The sequence below is a fragment of the Heterodontus francisci genome, chromosome 15 (genome assembly GCF_036365525.1).
Source record: "Heterodontus francisci isolate sHetFra1 chromosome 15, sHetFra1.hap1, whole genome shotgun sequence".
NCBI lineage: Eukaryota > Metazoa > Chordata > Chondrichthyes > Heterodontiformes > Heterodontidae > Heterodontus > Heterodontus francisci.
The window spans coordinates 28,681,380-28,706,688 of record NC_090385.1 but is presented as its reverse complement, the minus strand read 5'-3'; the positions used below and the strand labels follow the sequence as shown (position 1 = coordinate 28,706,688).

Sequence of the window (25,309 nt, the reverse complement as noted above, 5' to 3'; positions counted from 1 at the left end):
GGCAGAACCTGGAAATGGTGCTTTGAGTGGGGGCAAAGTGGGGATTGACTGGGAGCAGCACCACTTGGATGAAAGAGGATTAGGTAGGACGATGCTTGGGATGGAGCAGAAAAGAAAGTTACATATTTACTGAGTGTGGATGGAGAGAATGCCAGCATGAACTCGAGGGGTGGGGAGAGAAGGTGGTGGGCAAGAGGAATTAAACCAACTTCAATTAGGGAACTGGAAGAAGATTATCAACTTAACTGCTGGGATGGAGAAAATGATGCTGGTATGGACTGTCAGAGAGGAGAGTGTCTCTGTGAAAGGGTAGGGAATTGGATTAGGTACAGTGTTCCTATGAGCTAGAGTAGTGGGATGAGTTGAATGTGGGAGCAGGATTTGAGTGATGGTCTGGTTAGTCATTTGCCAATTTATTCTGAAATTAAAATCTATACACGCTAAAGTAAAGTTCTTAAATTAAAAAGAATGCATAGTTTTTAATGTGAAAATTAAACTTTTCAAAGGTACATAACCATGGAACAACCCCCTTAGAAATGGACCACCAATTTTGTGCTGTCAACATTCGGATTTCTCCGACCAGCCTTCATGTACTTTTTTTCCCACCGATACTAGGGCAGAAATGTGTAAAGATACAGCTTAATACACAAAGCCCACATACAAGCTTCTTTTCACATTCAGGTCATTCTTCAATTACCAGGTTTTTGGGCTGCATCTGATTCTTTGAGTTATGTAAGCTCTTTTTGAAGCTATTGAGCAGCCTTTGTTAGTTTGCTAGATTGCTAATTGTGTAAATCATAGGGTGCTTCAATGCCCTCTTGGAATATCACTTCCTCAGAAAAATCAAGGAGGTTAGTCAGGCAGTATCTGCTTCTTCTGAAACCCTGTTGGTTACTACTTTGTAGCTTTTTTCATATAGACAAACTTGCACTTCCCAGTGATTGATTCTATAATTTTTCCAGTTACAGATCAATCATTATTAGGTCTGTTTTCTTGAACATATGTACTGCATTGGCTTTTTTCCTGCTTGGTATCTTTTTCCCTCTTCTCTTATGAAGTGCTTTGGGATGTTATCTATTATCATTTGAATGCCTGACACTGGAGAGAATTTATGATTGTGGAGGGGGTCTATGGTTTCTGATAGAGACAACTAGATATTTGTAATACGAAGAGGATAGTGGATAAAATACCTTAGTCAAATTTAGGTGGAAAATTGATTGGAATTTGAAGGTAGAAGGCAAAATTCACTGAAAACATTCCTGCTATAAGCACTTTTCACCTTTAACTTGTCCAAAGAATTTTAGCAATGTCCTACCTAGTTCCTGCTGAATACCAGACTATCTTTATGAGTTTAATCTTTAGAATCTAGATGCATTCCAAATCTGTAAGCGCCAAGCAGGTTTTAGTGTTTAAAATGCTGGTCTTTACAATTAGTAATGATTGAATATGATTTTTTATAATGACAAATACTAATAACAGGACAAGTGCATTCTACATGTCAGTCTGTAAATCCATCACAGACAATCCCAGTCACTGACATATGTGGAGACTGGTCAGCAGAGAAGAGGAAGCTTTACATTTCATTTATCAAGTCAGTTCCGGTTGCATGATTAGACTACAGACCAAGTTAAATTAGATAATATGAAAAATCAGTTTAGATGTACTGGGAATAGCGAATAAACTTCATGTTTTAATTCCAGATTTACAATTAGGCTTGAGTTGCATTAAAGTAATAAAATAATCTAATTTTGTGGGATGCTGCACTAACACAATCCAGTTTTTAATTCAGCTTTATAATGAGGTTTGTAGATCATATGACAGTATTAGGATAACATTCAGCTAAGTAATGCAAAACAGCCACTTGTCAAAGTCTCAGACCTTCAATTTTATTATTTTGACAATTCCTCTCAGCCGAGAAAGAGTAAATGTGTTTCAAGATATGGCAAGAATGTATTTAAAGTTGTATGTATACATTAGTAATTATCAAGCTAGTGATTGGGTGCAAGGTTAAGATAAGTGGTCTAAACTTTCGCCACCCGCAACCCCCCCACCAACGATATTCAAACAGTTTGTTTAATATCCTTTTACTTTTATATTTTAGAAAATATTTTAATGTTATATTTATCTACTTGTTTTACTGGACCAAGTTTTGAAAATCTAGGACTCTGATTTTTAAGGCTGAACAGTTGCCAGTGGATGGAGGTAATTTTGACTTTGTGCGATAGTATAAAACAGGTAATAGCGAGTCTTGCATCTCTCCTGGTATTCATTTCCATTGACTTCAATGGGTAAAACGAGATTGCCAATTCACCATCACACAGTTACACCCACACAAAGTTAAAACTACTCCCATCAGAGGTGCAGGGCGCTTTAACTCCTGGGAGAAATTTAACTGCTGCCAACTGACTTCCCACCTGTCTAAAACAGGGTGTCAGAGGAAAGCAATGCACGACACAGAGTTCAGCCGCCGAGACGTGGCAAGTGGCGGGATTGGCTGACAGGCTGCCCACTGGTGTTCTCATGATTGATCAATGTGTTTCTTTTTATTATTCATTCATGGGATGTGGGTGTCGCTGGCCAGGCCAGCATTTGTTGCCCATCCCTAATTGCCCTTGAGAAAGTTGTGGTGAGCTGCCTTCTTGAACCGCTGCAGTCCATGTGGGGTAGGTACACCCACAGTGCTGTTAGGAAGGGAGTTCCAGGATTTTGACCCAGCGACAGTGAAGGAACGGCGATATAGTTCCAAGTCAGGATGGTGTGTGACTTGGAGGGGAACTTGCAGTTGGTGGTGTTCCCATGAATTTGCTGCCCTTGTCCTTCTAGTTGGCAGAGGTTGTGGGTTTGGAAGGTGCTGTCTAAGGAGCCTTGGTGCGTTGCTGCAGTGCATCTTGTAGATGGTACACAGTGCTGCCACGGTGCGTTGGTGGTGGAGGGAGTGAATGTTTGTAGATGGGGTGCCAATCAAGCGGGCTGCTTTGTCCTGGATGGTGTCGAGCTTCTTGAGTGTTGTTGGAGCTGCACCCGTCCAGGCAAGTGGAGAGTATTCCATCACACTCCTGACTTGTGCCTTGTAGATGGTGGACAGGCTTTGGGGAGTCAGGTGGTGAGTTACTCACCGCAGGATTCCTAGCCTCTGACCTGCTCTTGTGGCCACGGTATTTATATGGCTACTCCAGTTCAGTTTCTGGTCAAAGGCAGCCCCTAGGATGTTGATAGTGGGGAATTCAGCAATGGTAATGCCATTGAATGTCAAGGGGAGATGTTTAGATTCTCTCTTGTTGGAGGTAGTCATTGCCTGGCACTTGTGTGGCGCGAATGTTACTTGCCGCTTATCAGCCCAAGCCTGGATATTGTCCAGGTCTGACTGCATTTCTACACATACTGCTTCAGCATCTGAGGAGTTGTGAATGGTGCTGAACATGGTGCGATCATCAGCAAACATCCCCACTTCTGACCTTATGATTGAAGGAAGGTCATTGATGAAGCAGCTGAAGATGGTTGGGCCTAGGACACTACCCTGAGGAACTCCTGCGGTGATGTCCTAGAGCTCAGACCTCCAGCAACCACAACCATTTTCCTTTGCGCTAGGTATGACTCCAACCAGCGGAGGGTTTTCCCCTTGATTCCCATTGACCTCAGTTTTGCTAGGGCTCCTTCGTGCCATATTCGGTCAAATGCTGCCTTGATTTCAAGGGCAGTCACTCTCACCTCACCTCTTGACTTCAGCACTTTTGTCCATGTTTGAACCAAGGCTGTAATGAGGTCTGGAGCTGAGTGGCCCTGGCGGAACCCAACCTGAGCATCACTGAGCAGGTTGTTGCTAAGCAAGTGCCGCTTGATGGCATTGTTGATGACACCTTCCATCACTTTACTGATGATTGAGAGTCGGCTGATGGGGCAGTAATTGGCCGGGTTGGACTTGTCCTGCTTTTTGTGTACAGGACATACCTGGGCAATTTTCCACATTGCAGGGTAGATGCCAGTGTTGTAGCTGTACTGGAACAGCTTGGCTAGGGGCATGGCAAGTTCTGGAGCACAGGTCTTCAGTACTATTGCCAGAATATTGTCAGGGCCCATAGCCTTTGCAGTATCCAGTGCCTTCAGTCGTTTCTTGATATCACGCGGAGTGAATCGAATTGGCTGAAGTCTGGCATCTGTGATGCTGGGGACTTCAGGAGGAGGCCGAGATAGATCATCAATTCGGCACTTCTGGCTGAAGATTGTTGCAAATGCTTCAGCCTTATCTTTCGCACTGATGTGCTGGACTCCCCCATCATTGAGGATGAGCATATTTGTGGAGCCACCTCCTCCAGTTAGTTGTTTAATTGTCCACCACCATTCACGGCTGGATGTGGCAGGACTGCAGAGCTTAGATCTGATCTGTTGGTTATGGGATCGCTTGTCTATCTCTGTCTATCGCATGTTGCTTACGCAGTTTGGCATGCAAATAGTCCTGTGTTGTAGTTTCACCAGGTTGACACCTCATTTTGAGGTATGCCTGGTGCTGCTCCTGGCATGCCCTCCTGCACTCTTCATTGAAGCAGGGTTGGTCTCCTGGCTTGATGTTAATGGTAGAGTGGGGGATATGCCGGGCCATGAGGTTACAGATTGTGGTTGAGTACAATTTTGCTGCTGCTGGTGGCCCACAGCGCCTCATGGATGCCCAGTTTTGCATTGCTAGATCTGTTCAAAATCTATCCCATTTAGCACGGTGGTTGTGCCACACAACACGAAGGAGGATATCCTCAGTGTGAAGGTGGTCCATCAGGTTTCATTCCTTTTTATTGAATTTGTCGCGGTTAGAGCACTCCCAGTCCTCATAGCTCCACAAGGAAAGTAAAAATAGAAATTTAATCTTACTTTTTTCAGCCTGTTCCACTTCCTTGCTGTGTTGGACAGGTGGGAAATTCACTGCTACTTCCTACCAAGTCAGCTTCGTAAAGGCCTCATCGTGATCACCTCATCAGGACCCAACATGCATATCTTGAAAGGGAGCTCGCTGGCTTTGGGCAGGTATCCTTTCTGCTAGGTCAGTGGGGAAGGATAAAATAATGACAGGTCAGCTTCCTATGGCTCCAGAATGTGTAAATGGCAGGGCGATTTTCACTGTCCACCGCTCAGTTTTCATAAAATGGGTAGGATTAAAATTGATCATTGGCTGAATTGCTTTAAAAGCAATTTTTCAGCAAAATGAAAACTTTGACTTGTAAGATTGAACAGGTCATCGTATAGGCATGACCAAATGAACTTTGAAAATGTTCTTACAGACCAATACCAGGAATAGGACTGTAAAATGAGTCTAGTCAGTAGCCTACAGTCTCAGGCCTAGAAATTGGGCTGCAGGTCACCTATTTTTCAAATGTTAGATGGCCTCCTAAATCCCCAAAATATTCGGCTGGAAGAGTGTGCACACTTTGGGCTGAAAGTGTGCCATCTGCCATATTGAGTAAGGACAAATGAGGCGCCTTTTCCCTGTGTCTGAAGCAGGATTTAGGCCCTTTGCTTGTACAGATGTTTTATGGCTGCGTGAGGTCTCCATTGCAAGAATGGTTTTGCCTGAGGCAGCCAGCACCACTGCAGGCTTCACTTAGGGAAACCGATCCCACAGAATGACTGCAACAAGAAAGGTGTTACTTACCTGAATGTGGAGTGGGAAGGAGCAGTCCTGCTTCACCCAGTTCCACATTAAACCCCACTGCTATTCACTGCTGCTCCCTGCCCAAGATCCCTGATCTCCAAGTTCATGGGCGTTAGTGTTGCCAACTCTAGTTGGATGTATGCCAGGAGCTTTCATCATGTGACCTCCTGCCTCCAACAGTCCCACTCCTGCTATTATGCACCCAACACTTCTCTCGGGGTGCACTGACCTCCAATCTCCCTTCTCCCAAACTTAACTTCCAGGCTCACCGATGTCCCTCAACCTGGCTGCAGCGACATTAGCCTCGGCCTGAACTTCCACCACTTCTTGGCCTTCTCCCACAGCGCCATTCATGTGGAAGTGAGGTTCGAGGCCCAATATCTGGAGCTCCTCAGACCCTACCATTCATGCATGGGGTAAGTAACCTGCAGCAGGAGCTCCGACTTTCTAGGCCTTACAATTGGATGAGTTAACAAGGTTAAGAAAATTAAACTTCCAATGAAATCAATATCACATTGAATTTCACCATTCTATTGTATACAATAATCTGAAATGTGCTTTGTTTTAAAGTAGGGATGACATTTGAAATCAACAGCATTAAAAATCTGTCCTTGGAATTCCTGGTATAAACTTATCATGACAAATTAAGGGCTGAAGCCAAAGGATTGAGCGAGATTGACTAGTTTGAAGTGCTCACAGCTGCAGATTTAAATAAAGCAGACAGGTTTCCGCCGACAGGGTCTTTGCTTCTTTTAAACTCTGGGCCAGTTGCGACAGCTGCTGTGACATAAAATTATGGCTGGTTTGGTTTAGCACTTAAATTATAGGATGATCTCAGCTCTTTTTTTCCTTTCCCCCTTCCTTAACTACTGAAGTAAAGATAGAAGAGTCTTAGTAGACACTACAGTAGGTTAGCATATTACAATATTCATTTACTACCAATGAAGGTGACCTATGTCTACTGATATAATTTTTCACTTGCATTCAATTTATCATTTTAATTTAGTTTAGTTTAGAGATACAGCACTGAAACAGGCCCTTCGGCCCACCGAGTCTGTGCCGACCATCAACCACCCATTTATACTAATCCTACACTAATTCCATATTCCTACCACATCCCCACCTGTCCCTATATTTCCCTACCACCTACCTATACTAGGGGCAATTGCTAATGGCCAATTTACCTATCAACCTGCAAGTCTTTGGCATGTGGGAGGAAACCGGAGTACCCGGAGGAAACCCACGCAGACACAGGGAGAACTTGCAAACTCCACACAGGCAGTACCCAGAATTGAACCCGGGTCGCTGGAGCTGTGGGGCTGCGGTGCTAACCACTGCGCCACTGAGAATTGAGAATTTAATTTACAGCCGGGTGTAATTTTTAATTGTGTCTATGACTTTTACTTGCACACACAATGGAAGCCTTAACTGCTTTAGCTGATAGAAAAATATTTCATTTGCGTTTCATGGTCCAAGCACGGGAAATAGCGCTAAAGATGAATATGAAATGCAGATACATACAAAAGTGTGAACATCTGCCTCTGTTCTTTGTGCAGCAGTTGAGCATTTAATCCCTTTTCAAAATAGTTATTTTTTTCTGCTTATTTTAAATAATTGTTTGCGATACAGCGCAGCATAATTGAATGATCTAGTTTAAAGTAAAACTGTGGAGTGTGCATTGGTTTGTAATCAGCAAAAATAGGGTTGCTTAGTTCAAAGCTGAGTTGAATGGGAAGGCGGCACTGAATTTAACAATATAAGGTCTGAGCTCTCATTTGACTAGGCTACAGGAAAAGAAATATGTTGCTCAGAGAGCTTGGCCCAGTGCACACTTGGCTGGTAACTCAAAATCAAGCATCTGAGCAGTTCTTGGTGGGCTGGAGCTCACCATCAAAGCAGAAATCGTGATGGTGACAGAACAGTGGATGAATTGTTTACATGGAAACATTTGGACAGCACACGTCTTATTATATGGTAGAATTGGAGGTCTTGCTGTAGGAGATGTGTAGCCCCCCCCCCCCCCCCCCCCACGTGTAGCTGTGTCATTGTGATGTCCATATTATGGCGAGCTGCAGCCCTTTAAGAAATGCTCCCACATTAGATTTTGGGATCCCCAGCTCTTTATATTAAAGGAAACACTCCCTGGCTTCTCTGCTGTTGTGGGTTGCTGCACTGGAGTAATCAGGCATGGATGCAGAAGATCCATCCATCCAGTGTTTCTCCTTCAAATCATAAGGACATCATGGTCAGCCCCACAATGAAGGCTTCATGACTGCTTCCTGGATAACAGCCATTGACATACATGTTGATGTTTCTGTGGTGTGAAACCACCTGAACATTAATAAAGTGCCAATCTTTTCTACTCATGAAGGCTATGCTGTTGATTTGAAGAGCCCTGATACCCATATGGATTTCAAGTGCAACTATTTGCAGACAAGAGAACCCTGTCATCTGTTGAAAACTGTGTCCTCGCCAGCTGCTGACTTCATTTCACATCAAATGTGAAGATGTTGCCTCTTACAAAAATAGCATTTGTCACTTCCCCAATGCATGAGTCCACTGCAGACATCCCAATATAGAAACATAGAAAACAGCAGCAGGAGTAGGCCATTCGTCCCTTCGAGCCTGCTGCGCCATTCATTATGATCATGGCTGATCATCCACCTCAGTAGCCTGTTACCACTTTCGTCCCATACCCTTTGATCCCTTTAGACCCAAGAGCTATATCTAACTAATATGGTAGATGTCTCCTGAGATGGATTGGAAGGATGCAATGGTATCAAAGCTTCATGCTAAGGTAACCGTCACTTCTGGAAGAAAATGTGCCCCGATCCAAATGTGGGAAGATCACTGGGCAGTAGATGGCACAGCACTGTGGCAGCCTATCTTGTGAAGTGAAGGCAGGACTCCTGTGGCAGGTCTTGGGGGTAGTGATGGGTACAGTCACAATGCATCTGGAATTATCACACCTATTTTTGTTGGCCCCTTTCAAACTCTTCTTCCTCATTTCAATTGTGCAACACTTTTAGAACCCTAATGCTCACCTCTTTTTAAGGCGTATTACCAATGTAAACAGAAACCAGGAATGATGAAGAAAATTATTGCTAAGGTAAAAATATCAGCAACTCCAACTCATACATGAGGAAGAATGCATGATGAAAAATTTAGCCAAGCCTATGTAATAACACAACCCCTCCACTTCCCTAAAAATAAAACCTGCTGTTCTCCCTTTAAGAAGCATTCTTCATAAAGGGAGCCCTCAGATAATCTAATACAGCTGATTTTTATTTTCAAAGCTTGCATTTGGTGGGTGCCTTGCCCAAAGTCATAAAATCCAGACCTAAGAACTTGACGAGAGGATATTAACATATTATTGAGATGACTGATACTAGTACTGCAGCATCGTTTTTTAGCCTCAAAGTCAAGATTTGGAAATCAAGCATCTGAGTTCAGACACCTGATTTCATGACCTTTGTAGCTCGTGCACAAGACCACACAAAAGGCATAAGGGTCTCATGAATTGATGATGCAGTGTAACACACCACCATTCTAGATCAATTCACTGTGAAATTCAGGGAATATATTTCACCAGGAATGCCGTAACACAGAGCAATTCTTGGGTATCGCAGGGGTGTCCTGAACATAATTTAAGCAAATGCCACCTCAGAAAACATGCACATCAAATAAATGTAGTGAATGGAAATACTTCGTAAACAAATAATTTAAGTAACTCATTTTTCAGAAGTCACATGATTTCAGGTCTGACCTTTATAGAGATGCTTGAAGATTGGAAATGAAATGCATTGGCAAGTCAATTTTTTAAACATTTGCATTTGTTACAACTCTAAAAGGAAGTCAAGGAGTCAGTCATCTGCACATTCATGGAGAGGTTTTCAATTAAACTCTTATCTACACACTACATGTGACAGTACTAAACCTCATCTACTGGAATTACTGTTCAGTTTTAATGCATCCAGGACAAAAGGGATGAGCTAATGCTGTATTTCTAATAGAGCGCTGTTTCAGTTGCCTGAGAGGGCAGATGCTATGGAAAGTGCCTTGTTTGTGTTGCAAAACAGATTCCACAGAAACAGGGTAACAGTGTGTATGTGTGTGTGTATATATATATATATATATATATATATAAAAAAGCAGCTGCTCACACCCACATCAATACTTGCATACTTTTCAAATTGTAGTTCACCATTTTGTTTCTTGCTATAACCATTTCCACAATGGCTTGAGGTCAGTGCCAGCCAGCAAGCTTAACCCTGCAACCCTGGCTTGTGCAGCCTGGCACTTGTCAAATAAAATAAATGGTCTCTTTTACTGGTGGCAAAGTTGCTGTTGGAGCCATTGCTGCCTTTGGAGGTGCCAGCAACGGTTATGAGACCATCAGAGCTAGCAAGGAAGCCTTTTTACTATACCTGGTTGTTGCTGAAGTCAGGATTGGCATTAAGTGCCACGCAATAAAGATATATACCATTTAAAATTGATAGAAGTAGAGAGTTGCAGAGCAAAATATTATGGAGACTTTTAGTGTTGAGAATTAGGAATTGAATTTCTGTGAAAATTACTAAACTATAAATAACATACCTTTCAAGGGCTTACAGTCACTTTTTAAAATATGTTCGGTCATTCAGGCAATAACCGCATGCATCAAAAATGACAGCTAGGACATCTTAACTGTTACAAGCTCACAGGACACCAGTCTGGTGTGAATAGTGTCTTTAATGAAACTGACTGTAATGGCTGCCCCCAGTCAAAGTGCCTCATGGTCACATGACTATGGCAAGCCAGGAGGCACATTGGTACAGTATTGCATTTCTGTCCCAAAGATCCCCCTTTTCATACAAAATAAAATTGCATGCATTATCATTTACACTGTGACTTACCCAGGTAACCCACTCTGCACACAACTGTTCTCATGCATTAGTAGTTCATCATTCTTGTCAGTCTCTGCACATGCATTGCACACACAGTCATTAAATTGTGCTGGTCTCTTAATGATGCATGTGCATGTTGTTGTTAGTTGTTCATCTGGTTGATTTTCCTTCTCTGGCGAGTGTTGTTCCCTTGTCACTTGTTGCCGTGGTAACCTGATCCTTTTCCGTTGTCGGGTTGCTGTGGACCTCTGGGGCTGATGGTTGTTCTGTGGTCTGTGCAGTTGGTGAGTTCTCATCTTCCTGATTGGCCGCCTGCCATGAAGGAACAGCTTCTCCAGTTGTACGTGTGTGCCTGCGGTTGTGATGGTATCTCTGGTCCTTCACTGCCATCGCATACAGGAGGAGAGTTTTAGGCTAATGCTTTCCTCAGATCACTCTGTTACACATACCTGTTACTTTGTTCAAAGGCAAAGCACTTCCATGCTGCTATGGAAACTCATAGTTACTATGACAACTCAGATTGCTGGTATGGAAACTTAAGACGTCTGCCTTCCTAGCTTCACGGGCCACTGTTGAAAGCAGCTTCCAGGGAATCATATCACTCCTGTGCTCTGTTCTATAAAAGAGCCTTAGGTGTGCTGAGACACCACCTCAAGAAAATAGCTTTGACTCCATGGGAGAGGCTCCTGCTCCTCAGGAGGACTTTCCACCAGTGCCCCAGCTGGTGCCACTCAGACAACTGGCCCAGACTGCTGCAGCCCAAGCTGGATGCTTCAGTCTGCATCCAAGACATCTATGCCCAGAGCTGCTCCAGGACATCCTTCAAGGCCTTCTTAAAATGTCCTCAATGGAAGCTCAGCAGCAGAGTTCATTCACTGGATACATGCTTAGTGGGGTATTGCAATGATCCTCAGAACAGTCCAGGCAGTGGAAGTGATACTTAAGCATACAATTTGTTTGCTCTGTGATGTTTCTTGTGGCAATGTGGCTTTGGTAGGCAATCTGTGTAGCTGGAGTCATTAGCATTGTCCAGCGGGAAGTACTTAAACACTTCCTGCTTGCCATATTAGGGGCCTAGTCGGCTGCCTAGCACCTGAAGGACAAGTGCCACATTGCTGAGTTTATAAGCCCATGTTTCTGCTAGTGGGGTGAGCAGTGGGGCACTACAGATGGTCTCAACATTTGTGGAATAAGGATGCTATATAGGCCAAGGTTCGTGTTTCTGATAATTTGGTGACTATGCTGGATATTACATGAGGATAACATTAGGCTCTGCTGTGATGTGCTTCACAGCTGAATTACCTCCCAACATTTCTTCTCTAGACTGATAACATATTGAGAACAGGTGCTTTGAAGGGTGTTAATGCCCAGGCACCATGGCCCACATGTGAGATCCTTCGGGGGACGGCATCGGAAAGAAGAGAGAGAACAAAACTTGTTTTTAATTGAAAAAAAATCGCAATTGGTAAGTTTCTATTACATAAGAAAAAAAATGTCGAGTTTCCACTCAAGAAAGTAGAGAAATGTTTTCAATATAAGAAAAAGGAATATGATATAATAAAGATCTCAATATGTGTCCTTTTAAAAAAAAATCTTTGGAATTGTTTCACAGATGCCATTGAGCACAGCAGAAGAGTCCTAGATTAAATGACCAGCTGTGTGCATGTGCATACATGTGTATATGCATGTGCATGTGTCTGCAATACAGAGAGAGAGAGAACATATGAGAAAATGGGAAACAGATGTTTGGTGATTACAGCTGAATAGGCAAGGACAGGAACCAGAGTGCTGCGGGGTAGTTGGTCAGGAATATCCGTTTCCCAATTCCACTACCAGGGTGGATGCAGGAGATGTAGAATAATGGGATACTATGGGTGGAGTTAGACTCAGAGCTGAAGTGGTTTCTAAATGTCAGTAGACCTTTTAAATGGAATTACAGCATTTCTCCTTTTACTTTTCATATTAATTAATTTATTTATTTAGAGATACAGCACTGAAACAGGCCCTTTGGCCCACCGAGTCTGTGACGACCATCAACCACCCATTTATACTAATCCTACATTAATCCCATATTCCTACCACATCCCTATACTAGGGGCAATTTACAATGGCCAATTTACCTATCAACCTGCAAGTCTTTGGCTGTGGGAGGAAACCGGAGCACCCAGCGAAAACTCACGCAGTCACAGGGAGAACTTGCAAACTCCGCACAGGCAGTACCCAGAATCGAACCCGGGTCGCTGGAGCTGTGAGGCTGCGGTGCTAACCACTGCGCCACTGAGTACAGATTAAAATAATAGAGAGAATAATAGCTGGTTGGGAATAGCTAGTTGGGAATGATGACGAAGGCAATAATCTCGTTGAAGAGCTAGGATGATGTCATAACCACAGGTGTATAATTCCATTCCCTTCCTCTCCTAAAAGTGTTTTACGCCTTCCTAGACTGTGGTTGGTCTTTGGTATCTTGCCCAAGGGCTATTTTTTGGTATGAGGCTTTACAGAGAGTATCAGCTGGCTATTAGCACCATAAGGCATCACAGCTGACCAGATCTTGTTCTCAACCAATAATCAATTATGCATATGTATAGCAGGCTCATTGAATAGCAAGCAAATGTGGGAATCCTTGCTGATCTCTCTTCTTTCCTCCCTAACTTGGGGGTGTTGAGGCCAACTTTAGTGCCCCAATGACACATGAATAATGAGCACCCAGAGACTGACTCCATTGGAGTTTAGAAGAGGTGATCTTATTGAAACATATAAGATCCCGAGGGAAAACAAGAAATGCTGGATTCACTCAGCAGGTCTGGCAGCATCTGTGGAAAGAGAAGCAGAGTTAACGTTTCGGGTCAGTGACCCTTCTTCGGAAGAGTTCCGAAGAAGGGTCACTGACCCGAAACGTTAACTCTGCTTCTCTTTCCACAGATGCTGCCAGACCTGCTGAGTGAATCCAGCATTTCTTGTTTTTGTTTCAGATTTCCAGCATCCGCAGTATTTTGCTTTTATTTAAGATCCCGAGGGGACTTGACAGGGTGGATGCTGAGAGGATGTTTTTCCCTTATGAGAGAGATGAAAACTAGGGGACATAGTTTAAAAAATAAGGGTTTAAGATTTAAGATGGAGATGAGGAGAAATTTTTTCTGAGGGTCGTCTGTCTGTGGAATTCTCTTCCCCTGAGAGCAGTGGAGGCAGGGTCATTGAATATTTCTAAGGCTGAGTTAGATAGATTCTTGATTGACAAGGAAGTCAAAGGTTATAGTAGGTAGACAGGAAAGTAGAGTTGAGGCCACAATCAGATCAACTGTGATCTTCTCAAATGGCAGGGCAGGCTCGATGGGCCAAATGGCCTACTCCTACTCCTAAATTGTATGTTCATACATATGTTTGTATGACTGTCACCCATGGAAGCATGTCCCAGGAAGGTGGGTCATCACCTTTAGAGAGACCATAGCACACATGTTTGTAGACTGCCAGGTGAACTGTTCAGTGCATTTACTTGTGGAAAGCCTAAATAAGTACACAGTAACATTGACAGTACCTTAAATATTATTTCAGTTTTTGTAGTTAAGCAGATACATTTTGCTATCTGCTAACGCATCACAGTCCCATCTGCCACATATGCTAAGGAAAATCAAGTTTCTAGCAGTGATGGTTTTCGAGGTGTGACTATGCACTGCCAACTAAATGAAAATTGGTCTTGCAGAGCATGAATAGCTCTGTAATATTGCACAAAAAGACACTTCAGTTGTAGGTAAGCAGCACCACCAGACTACTTTGCTCAATTCATATCAAAGCACTCTTGGTGACGTTTTGTCAGAATGCCTTGAATTGAATCTTTGGCACTGGGATACCATCTTAAATTTCTATGTCAGATTTTTGGATTGTGTTCTCAAAAATGGTTAGCAATTTTTAATAACTTTTCATGTGCTGTAATATGATTTAGCTTGTGTTACAGACCACATAAAAAATTATGACCATCTGGTCTGACTCCCTGTTTTGTATAGGGAGTTAATTTTCTTTTCTCCAAGAACAGTTCAGATTTTAATGCTGTTGTTCTAAGTCCTGATTTTAACCAGCTGTGTTTCTTTTTTTAAAGAAGGGGGTTGGAAATTGAGTTTGTCAGTATATTTTGTTTGAAAATTTCTTGTGTTCTTCAAGCAATGCCTGCTTAAGTGAGAAAGAGAAAAAGACACAGACAGAGATTTTCACAGGCATGTAAGAACTGAGCATTCTGACTGACTCATTCTTACTGTCTGTCTCTCTCACTCCCTCTCTTTCTGTTCCCCAACACCAATCCAAATTTTGGATAAGAAAATATGGGCACATATTTTTATAGCATCTGCTTTTCATTACTATTTGAATTTTGCTAATGCAGCGAACAAGACTGAACTGTAATAAACGGGACTGAGCTAGGGTCTACAGAATATTGATTAACACTGTGCTCTGATGTTTGGATATGCCAACACAATGTCCAAGACTTAAATTGTGCCTGTTGAAGCAGAAATGCTGGAACTCTGAGTTAAAATTGAGAAAGACTTGCAGACTCTTTAAATAATGAGGCAAACATTTGAAACCACATCCACAGTGTAATCCTTAATAAATAGCTCCTATTATTTTCATTGGATAACCCCCTCATTCTGTGCGCTTTGTAATTAAATGAAAATAGTTCAAAAGAAGTAAATTTGTACATGCAATGCCAACAACACTCTTGTAAGGAATGAGTACTCAAGTATTGCAAAGGATCATTAATTTATTTTTTGAAATCACAACTTTTAAATACCAGATCCCAAACAATTACAAGGATGTCAGCTTCAAGAGAAAATATTATGCAAATCGCATAAATCAACAACAGTATTTAACGAAGAAAGGGATTTCCCTGAATATTATACCTACTTCAAGCAAAAAACATCAAAATGCAACAGCTTTGTAAATCTTTTAGGTGGATGTCTTTCTCTTTTCCTTACCTTCATCAACATTAAATGTCAATATAAAGCTGAGGATAGCACTTTATGCTCACATCTACTTTCACACCATCTTTAATAACCTGGAGGTACACATCCATCTGGCACTGTGTGGAGAGACATTGTAGATATACTTGTGAAGATTCTCTTTGCCTGGTACTTCTAGTGAAATTGTAAATATGTGCTCAGCATGTTTATAATTTTACTACAAATACACTTTTCTAATATTATAGACATATAGGGCAGGATTTTCCCTGCGGTCTTCTAACCCGAGGCTGAAATGTGAGTCAGAAGCCCACACTGGGTAGTATTTTATGCTCTCCCCTGTAGCGAGTTTGGAGGTGGGGAGGGCATTTAATCGGGCAGGATGGTGGTGGGTGGGGACACTGCTGCCTTCACCCTGATTAAGTCTGTGGCGGAAAGGCCCATGGACTCCCTTCCTGCTCCACTGCCAATTGGGACCCTTAAGGGGGAAGTAGTGCCCATTTAAGAGTTTCTTCCCACTGCGGCTGGTATTAGCCCGGCGGTCGTCAGGCCTGTCGCAACGCGGGGAACATAACATGCAAACTCCTGCGGGGTTTCTTGTGGTCTCCTAGGCAGGGTGGGAGGTCCCTTGTTCAAAAGCACTCAGTGCCTGATTGAAGGACCCTGCATTGGGTGTCCTTCCGGCAGCAGCCACCACCTCCCCAGTGGTGCTGCTGAGCAAAAGAACTGCCAGCCTCTGAATGGCCAGCAGTTCTCAGTGGGCAGGATTCCCTGTCCCCGGGGTTCTGATCCTGGGAAAAGCCCACTGGTGGCCTCTCAAGTGCCTGATTGGCTCGTCATTTGGTGGGCCTTCCTCAAAGGAGGCAACCTGGATCTCTGACTGGCTGTCCAGCCGACGGCTGAGAACCCCATCACCTCCATAAAATTCCTCCCACTGTTTGGGAAACAGTCACTCATTGTGATTTTCCCCGGAATGGCCAATTAATGGCTAGAGGGTAGGCTTGACTTCCAATTAAGGATGGTGGGCAGGCTGTCAAAGCTAGAGAGCCAATCAGAGGACTTCCAGCTTGAAAGGTGCAATGGAAGGTAAGTAAGGGAGAGGGCATTCAAAATGGAGACACCCTCTCTCCAACTTTATAAAATTTAAATTAAAAAATGGCTTTTGCAGCCAGGCCACGGAGGGGTGGAGGCCCTCTACAGGTGCTCTGTGGTTCCTGCAGTAGCAGGTAGACCTCTAGGCCTGCCTAGAATGCTGCCTCCACCCCTGCCCGATCTGTTGCAAATCACAGTTGGCCTCCTTTAATTGCTCTTAACAAGCCGTATTGGCTACCTGCCCTGTGTGGGCTGGTAGCCCTGCCGCTCACCCCCCAATTTGCCTCCACAAAAATGGCCCAGGGCAAGGATGGAGCTGGGGAACCAGTACGCAGGCTGCACCCACCTGCCTCCTGTCTCAACCCTGGCGGAGCCTAAAATTCAGGTCCCTAGTGACCCAGAGGAATCCTTGCCTCCTAAATTAATTAAAAAATCAATTATTCTGTATGATCTGACACTTTTTTATTTTTTGAAGTAGGAGTTTCATTTTAAATTTCAATCCCATGATATTATTGGTATTCATTGTTCGAACTAGCTTTTAAAATTAACAGGAATGGTGATTTCACAGGTTGTGAAGCACTTTGGGGATGTCCTGAAGTTGTGAAAAATGCTATGTAAATGCAGGCTTTTTCTTTCTCTCAAAGGAAAACAATAAGAAATGGACACTGAAGTTTTTTTTGATTGCAGTTTCATTTTAAGAGGTCCTGATGCCAAAACTCCATTTTGGAACTGAACAGGACATTCAAAGCATCACGACCCACCCGGAAGAGATAGCAACACGGGTCAAAGTGTATGGCTAATACAGTTCACAGTGCATAGTGCTTTTCTGCAGTGAGTGAAAGACAGAGGAGTTGGAGCTGCTTTTGAGATTTCCAAATAAATGGTTTAAAAATCCAAAGTGATTATTCCCTGAACTAATACTGAATTGCATAGAATTAGAGAAATGTTTACAGTGTTTCTGAATTTTCCGTGTTCTTTGAACAAACTAAGAACCTTCAATTGCATTACATTTTGGTGAAGAGCAGCTATTGCAGCCATCAAAAGATTAAGTCTGTTTAATGTATGAAGTAATTTTAATTTTAGTTGAATGTCAGCTTGCTAATTGCTGTAGAGGTTCAGTTGTGATTGGCAGAACCCTTTTGGGTGGAATTTGCCTTGGCAACCAAGAGTTTATAATTGGGGCATATACTAATGGTTGCTTTAATTCCCTCTGCCCTTTGAGATATTACATTGTTACCAACAGAAACCAATGTCTGATGCATATTTCTGAATTGTACTGCAGAAGAGTGAAGGCCATCCCAAAGATAGCCATTTTAACAGACTAATCCATACTGTGCCTCCATAATCAACTAGGTATTACTTTTTGTTTTTGATGAGAGATGTGATAGAACATGATAAATGTCTTTAAAATGCTTTTGGCCAGAGCTAATAGCAAGTGAATTACACCAGCAATACTCATTAACATTTTGCCAACGATCACAAGCAATGGCTCATTGAAGACCAGTAGTTTTAATCCCCAATGGAACAATAGGACAGCCCTGCCCCCTGTAAGGTCCAAAACAGAAGATTGTGTCAAATCCACTTTAGAGGCCACTCTGCATGCTTCTGGTGCCCTTACAGTTAGAGTATGCTGTGCGGGACACGTAGGAAGTGGCCGGAAGCATTCTGGCCAAAAGTATTTGAGTTTCGGGCTTCTCTAGTGCTGGCATTGGTGGCGCTACAGAGCGAATTACACAGCCAATGTTCCTGCATTACTGAGGTCTAGGGTGGAGGATGTAGTCCATGCTGGGTGGGAAACTGGAATTGAATATTGGAGATGTGGGATAGGTAAGTACTCTAGAGTTTGTGCTTGGGGATCAGGGAATCAGGGAATGTTCCCTTGAGATTAAACAGTGGACTAGGGTTAATGATAAGCTTGAGTCTGTGAAAACAAGCTCAATGGGTTGAGTAATCTTTTCTTCTTCCATACTTTCCATACTTTACATCCTTTACTGCCTGCTTGCACTAGCACTTGTACAACCACTTTGATTCCGTGATGATGCACTTTTTTGAATTTCCAATTGCGCATATTGAGATTTTTGTAGTGAATGATATCACCAGTTCACACTCCTGCAATTTCCACATCTGTTATTTGAATACTTCAAAATGCAAATTAATTCCCTGTTACAGGTTTTTATTTATGTAGCACTGCACTGCATTAATTTGGCTCCCTCTTTGTGCCTCGTTCTTTATTCTTATTTGCATAAAATTAATGCAGGTTTTTGTATAGGGTGTAATCTGAGGAGCAAATTCTAATTGATTTACATATACTGAGCACTTCTGTGGCTTTCAGCTGAAATTATTGTGCAACCAGTCAGTGTGACTGCTAGTTCATTTTCATTTTGTTTTGAATATATTTCCTAACATTCCTTCAAGCCTGGTTAATAAAAATCATGCTTATAATATGGAAATTAATATTTGTTTGGTCCCTGTTGCTGGCACAACCAGATTACAAGATTACAAGTATTGAAAAATGGAGAATTGGTTGTCAAGTTTCAAGGGCCCTTATAATTGCGGGGAATGCATTGAGGCCGGGAATGATCCTGCTCCTCCTAGCCCACCAGAAGTGCTGTAAAAGGCGTTATCTCCTGCCTCCCTTTCACCGCCGAGTTTCTCCAACCCCTGAGATGTAAAATTTAAATCAGGGTCCCAGTGGCACTGTAGGGATCTGATTTAAATGTGTTAATGAAGGGCTTGAAAACCACTGCCATAAAAGTGACAGGATGGGGACACATTTCCCTTTTTTTAGTTTTTTTTAACCCTGTCTCCTCTGACCCTCCCCCACCCATCATGGGAGTTTGTTATCGAGGCCATGATGGTTTTTTTTTTGTGTGAATCAATAGCCTTTCCTTTCTGTTCTGTTTTTACTCATTAGTTCAGAGTTCATTTGACTCCTTTTAAAATATTTCAAAATTTTACCTACCTACCTTCACTTTGACAGATGGCTTGATGATGATCCATTTTCAGATGCTTATACGAGGCATCAGCCTGGGTTGCTGCTTTCTAAAATGAGCCTTTGGTTTACTGGTATCATAATTAGAATATATAAATCAAGGTTTGGGGACAGTGGTAATTATTACCTGCTCCTGGCTTTCCAATTAACAACTTGAAGTTGCCTTAAAAATGCACATAAACTATCCATAATTGGAAAAATGTGACGAGATTTCAGTGTGTCAGAAATTGTGGTCAGGGCTCAATTATTACCTTTTTTGATTTATGCATCATTTTTGATATCAAATGAGTTCATGTTAACATTTGGATGAAAACTTAATTGTCCTTACTGGAAGAGAGATTGTGTGGAAACCCTTCCCACTCACTCAAATGCAGACTGCACAATTCTCACTGCACAGAACTGAAAACACTGGTGCTTTCTGCAATTCTGTTAGAATGTTATAGTACAGAAACAGGTCAAGTTTGTGCCAGTCTTCTTGTGTGGAAGACAACAGGTCAGGTTTGCATGGGGATAGATAAATATTTTGAGTTCCGTTCAATTTGCCTTTGCTGTTCAGGAATATTTATGTAACTTTTTTTTCAGAAGTTTCAATGGCTGAGATGGAATCCATGATTGGCTATATTGTACATGGTCTGTGAAAGGAGTAAGCTCAGGCTAAATGACTTTTTCCTTGTTCTTTTTTGTTTAGACACTAATAAACTGTTGTTTTGTTTCTGCAGGTGTCATGTCTGCAGGACTTTTTTGGCGATGATGATGTGTTCATTGCTTGTGGCCCAGAAAAGTTCCGATATGCCCAAGATGACTTTTCACTGGATGAAAATGGTAAGTAACTTTATGGATTAAGATTGTGCCTATTGCATGAAGCAATACCAATTGTTTTAGTTCTTTGACTTTGTGTTTGAAACCAGCCCCAGACCGTTAAAATAAAATATTTCCCTGACTGAAAACCACCAGTAGCGAAATTAATTCTAGCAGGTATGGGATGTCAGTCCTCTGTGGAAAAAAAACACACATACAGCACACAAGTTAGAAGCTTCTCATACTGCAAGTAAACCATGCTATATTTGGCAGTAAAGTAGTTGTTTCGTCACTTTGACAGGGTATTTAAATTATTTGGGTGCAGCCTCTTAAGCAAACTCAGATGGTCATGAATTAAAAATATCACAACTGAGTTGGAGAGTAGTGCACCTCCCCAATAAATTCCCTTTGACGAACTTCCAATATAAGATTGCTATCATGAAAATATGATTCTTTACCCCCTTTGCTCTCATTTACTGAAGATTCATTAAGTAACTAGAATAAGCCAATCAGAAGCTTAAAAATTTATGTCATCTCTTCTGATATAAAGTTGGTGAGCTCTGCGTGCTTGCACTTTTCCACCTTGCCGTGCCTTCTGTCAGCAGTCACTTTTTACTTCACACTTTAAAATGTCTGAAGCCCATGTTTGCCTATTTGGTCAATTTGCTGCTGATGCAGACAATGCAGACCAACTTGCCTGAAGACTGGAAAGGGATGTCTGCCTCAACACTGAGTCTTTGGCGTCGAGTGTGAATCCTGTGAAATTGGTCCAGTAAGTATTACTTCTTAAGTGACTGATAACTTCCATGTGTTTAATGTTCATCTTTACAATTACTTTGTAGGTCAGAATTCATTCCAGTTCTTTCAAGTTCTGACCATGATCAATTGGCCCTGTTGTCTCCCCACTCCACCTTGCTGCCATCTGCCTTCTTGGGTCATCAGCCTGTTCTGCATAGTCCTTTAGTTTTACCATAATTTTATTATTTCAACAGTCTTTCTTGGCATATGATTTTGGCATTTTATGTTCTAGTCAGTAATCTAATCGTGATTTAAGGACTGTTACTCATAATTCTGGTCTTTCATCTATCACATGGTTTGGTATCATTTTGTTTCTTCTCTTCTCCCCCCCCCCGCAACAATCTACATCACCTCGTTTGGGAAACTAATCTCATGATATAAGACTTCCTGCAACTTCTGAATTGTTTCAGCCTTGGCTGAAGACTCTGTTTAACCATCATGTTGATGGCCTTTTCCTCTCTAATGATTCAGGTAAGTTTAATGATTATTTATATGTATTTCTTCAATAATCCTTCAAAGTGCAAAAGATACCTTCTGCCATGACATTGCAGAGTTTCCAATTAAGAATAACATTACAGCATCCTGCACCCTTCTCTCTGCACACGAGGCATCCTGTAAACATTTTATATAACACTTCACCTCAAGAAATATTTAGTCTTCAAAGAAGATATCTGCATTCAAGCAGTAGAGAATAGGCTAAATCTGATGATGGCTTGCTCAAAAACAATAAATGTTATGCCTCCAGTGAGCTGCTCCTGCCTCCACTCCGACTTTATGGAAGGGAGGTGCCTGCCGCCGCGTGGAGATGCCGCCAGGTGAGACCTGGGGATGTGGGTGGAACCTCCTCTGAAGACAATCCATGGCCACCCCCAACCCCCGCAAGACATCCCCTCACTGGGGCTTACCTGACTGGCCCCGGCGACCCCAACCCCACTCACTTGAGTCCTGGGGTCTCCTCCATCTTCAGCACTGCAGGGTCTCATGCAGTACTGGCAGTGGTCCCTACTCCTAGTGGCGCTGCCAGTACTGCAGAGCTGCCTGCCCTCCAATTGGCCAGGAGCTCTGGAGTTGGGAGCTCGTCCCTTAAAGGGACAGCATCCCTGATGGCAGGCAATTAATTGGCTGGCCGCTGTGGATTTGCAACAATTGCAGTGAGGGCCAAAGTGGTTCTCCTCCCACATTCCAGCCACCGGGACCCCTGTCACCGTAATAAAATGCGGCCCTTAGTGTAGGTGACAAAGGCATGGATAAGGGTTTCGGCAGCAGATAGCTCAAGCGGAGACAGAGACGGATGATGTTATGGAGGTAGAATTTTGCAGTCTTTGTGATGGAGAGAATATGGGGTCGAAAGCTCAGCTCAGGTAAATGGATCACCAAGGTTGTGACTGGTTGGCTTCAACCTGAGATATTGGCCTGGGAGAGGGATGGAATTCAAGATGAGGGTGCAGAGTTGGTGGCATACGATGCCCGCCTTTGATGTATATCATCATATCCAGACTTTAGAGTGTGAATCCTGTTTCAGACTCTATAAGGGTATGTCAACTCTAGTTACTTCACCAGAAGGTAATGTTGGCTGCAAGATTATCCAAACTTGTGCACAGGAATTTTGGATTATGGTTCCCAGTTGAAAGACCTCCAGTTCCAGATCAAATTGAATAAAGAATTTGAGTACAGGCAGGAAGGGAGAAATTATTGGGGTCCTCTCAGCTAACAGGCTTCTTCCAATGTTGGCCATAATTTGCAGACTCTTCAGGGTGGCTAATATCTCCGAGTTCTCCAATGTAATATGTTTGCTTCTCTTCGTGTTAATATGAACCATACACAAAACCAACCACGCATAAGGGATCAGTTAACGTTCATTTATAACTGTACTGCCTGTGTATAACTGGGAGCTATCTTCTACATGTCTGGTCTGGATGCCTACTCCCTACAGATTCTGTCTGAGTAGAAGTCACGTGGTACATTGAAAACATAACCACACCCTTTGAAAGGTATACTACACTTAAAGTTGTACCACGACATCTCCTTTTTATCAAAATAAAAATTATTCCTCTTAAACAAATAAACCATAACTATATCCAAGTCATCAACAGTGGTAAATACAAATATACATTGAACAAGATGAATGACATAAGACTCATAGACTCATAAGTCTCAACAATGTAGTGGTGGTCTAACCATACGCCCTGACATGGTATCTGCATATCTTATTTCGGATAGCTGAACAGTTTCATATGGACTCTTCTCCTTGGAAGTAATGTGTGTAGACTTTGCTTGAGACTTGGTTTTGGATCTCGTCATGTTAGCAATGGAATCATGCATTGATGCACGGTCAGGAACTTCTCTGATCTGACCTCTGTTTCTCGTTCTCTCCTTCTGAGACCTTAGCTGAGATGAAACCTCATGAATCTTCTCTTTCAGGACCTGCTGCAACACTTTTGTATTTTACTTTGTTCTGTCGAGGCTGAATACGAATCTCCTGGTTTTCAGCCTCACCATTTTCTAAGGCTTTGTTCCTTGCCATTTGCAATTTAGTCTCCTCTATCTGATCCACCAGTATTTTGGCCTTGTTTTGCTCAATCAGAACTGTTTTTTGTAGCTCGTTGTGTTTTGCTTCTCTTTTCTTCATGTACTCCTCCACCATCTCAAGCAGTTGAGATGCTCAACAGGGCAAACAGTTTTGTCCTCTTGATGGCTGGTCCCATGCATTGTAATGAGGGTTAAGTCCCCACACGCCTGCAATTGCTGGTCCAATGGTCTGAACAATATAGAAGAGTTGGGATGCCAACGCTGATTGGTTATACTGACAATCTGTGGAATTGCTGACCCATTATAAGAGGTAAGCTGAATGCTTGTAGGTGTCATCATGACTGTTTTGAGAAGAAAAATCACTGCCTGCAGTTTCGCCAGCTACCACAGCCTAGTGGAGCAGTAGGGAGATGATTTGCGAGCAGCGTGCTGATTCAGGGTTTGCGTGCTTTCCTAGGGCCCCGGCCACGAAGGGTGATTTTGGCTCAAATAGGCTCCACGGTCTCCCGGTCCTCGTGCAAGAAAAGAAAATTGTTTTTTTTTTCTTCCTCTAGCTTGCCCGATCGAGGAACAGGACAGCAATGGCACTGAAATTGTTTTTATATAGCTCGCCTGACCAACGACTAAACTGTAAATAATGGAGCTGAAAAATTTTTCTTTTTGTATAGCTCGCCTGATACCTTTGTGCAGAGGGTCTGTTCTAACTTGCAGATTCTCTCTGTGGGTCCAGATTAACCCTGAAATGCTCCTGGGGACTCAACTCCCTTTCAGAACTGAGCCCTTTGCTTGGGTCTACTAGGGTCCAATCTCACAGCGAGAGTGCAAACAATCATTCCCTACACCAATGTAGAGCTTCCTACGCAGGCTGTGTAGCAAACGATGCAGTCGAAAGTCAGACTCCTCTGTGTCCTTGAGGATCTTCCAAAGTCTGAACTTGAACCTCATTGGAGACGGTGGAGTTCAGAATCGAAAAATCTCCACCATGATGTGTTTGCTTCTCTTTGTATTAGTATGAACTGTACACAAAACCAACCACGCATAAGGGATCGGCTAGGAGGTTCTTTTATTTATAACTGTTCTGCAGGTAACTGGGAGCTATCTTATACATGTCTGGTCTGGACACCTACTCCCTACAGACTCCCTCCGAGTAGAAATCACTTGGTACATTGAAAACATAAGCGCACCCTTTGAAAGGTGTACCACACTTAAAGATGTACCACAATGCAATGTTGGCCCTAATTCTGTGACCAGAATATCTATATCTCGAACTGTTACGCACAGTTGGACAATTTTGTCAGTTTATCTTTTGGCACTGCTGAAAGCTGTTGCTCAAGCTTAGTGTCAGTAACATTGCAGATCGATTTGAAACTGAGGCCAAGCAGAACAATGCAGAGCTGGACATTACATTTTCCCTTCAATAAGACAAAATGAAAGGTGTGAACTGAAGAGACAGTCAAGGAATTCCTGTTGGACTTTCTCAGTACTCTGCCTCAATTATTTAGAGCTTGTTTCAACATACGGCTGACTTGGTTTTGTTGGCCACTACTGTGTCTCATTGAACAGTGATACAAGTTTAGTCACTATTAGCTCATTCAATGAGTTTTGTCTGCTTTTTAGACTGTCCTTATCTCCA

The 25,309-nt window shown here is 42.6% G+C and overlaps 1 protein-coding gene across 6 annotated transcripts in view; it reads left to right on the top strand.

Annotated features, from left to right (window-relative positions):
* LOC137377560 (neuronal migration protein doublecortin-like) overlaps positions 1 to 25,309 on the top strand; it is a 362,944-nt gene that overhangs the window by 308,033 nt on the left and 29,602 nt on the right. For all 6 annotated transcript variants that reach the window (XM_068047315.1, XM_068047310.1, XM_068047314.1 and 3 more), the window contains one exon: positions 20,271 to 20,373. In XM_068047315.1, coding sequence (XP_067903416.1) covers positions 20,271 to 20,373 — 103 coding nt within the window. The remainder of the gene's footprint in view (positions 1 to 20,270; positions 20,374 to 25,309) is intronic.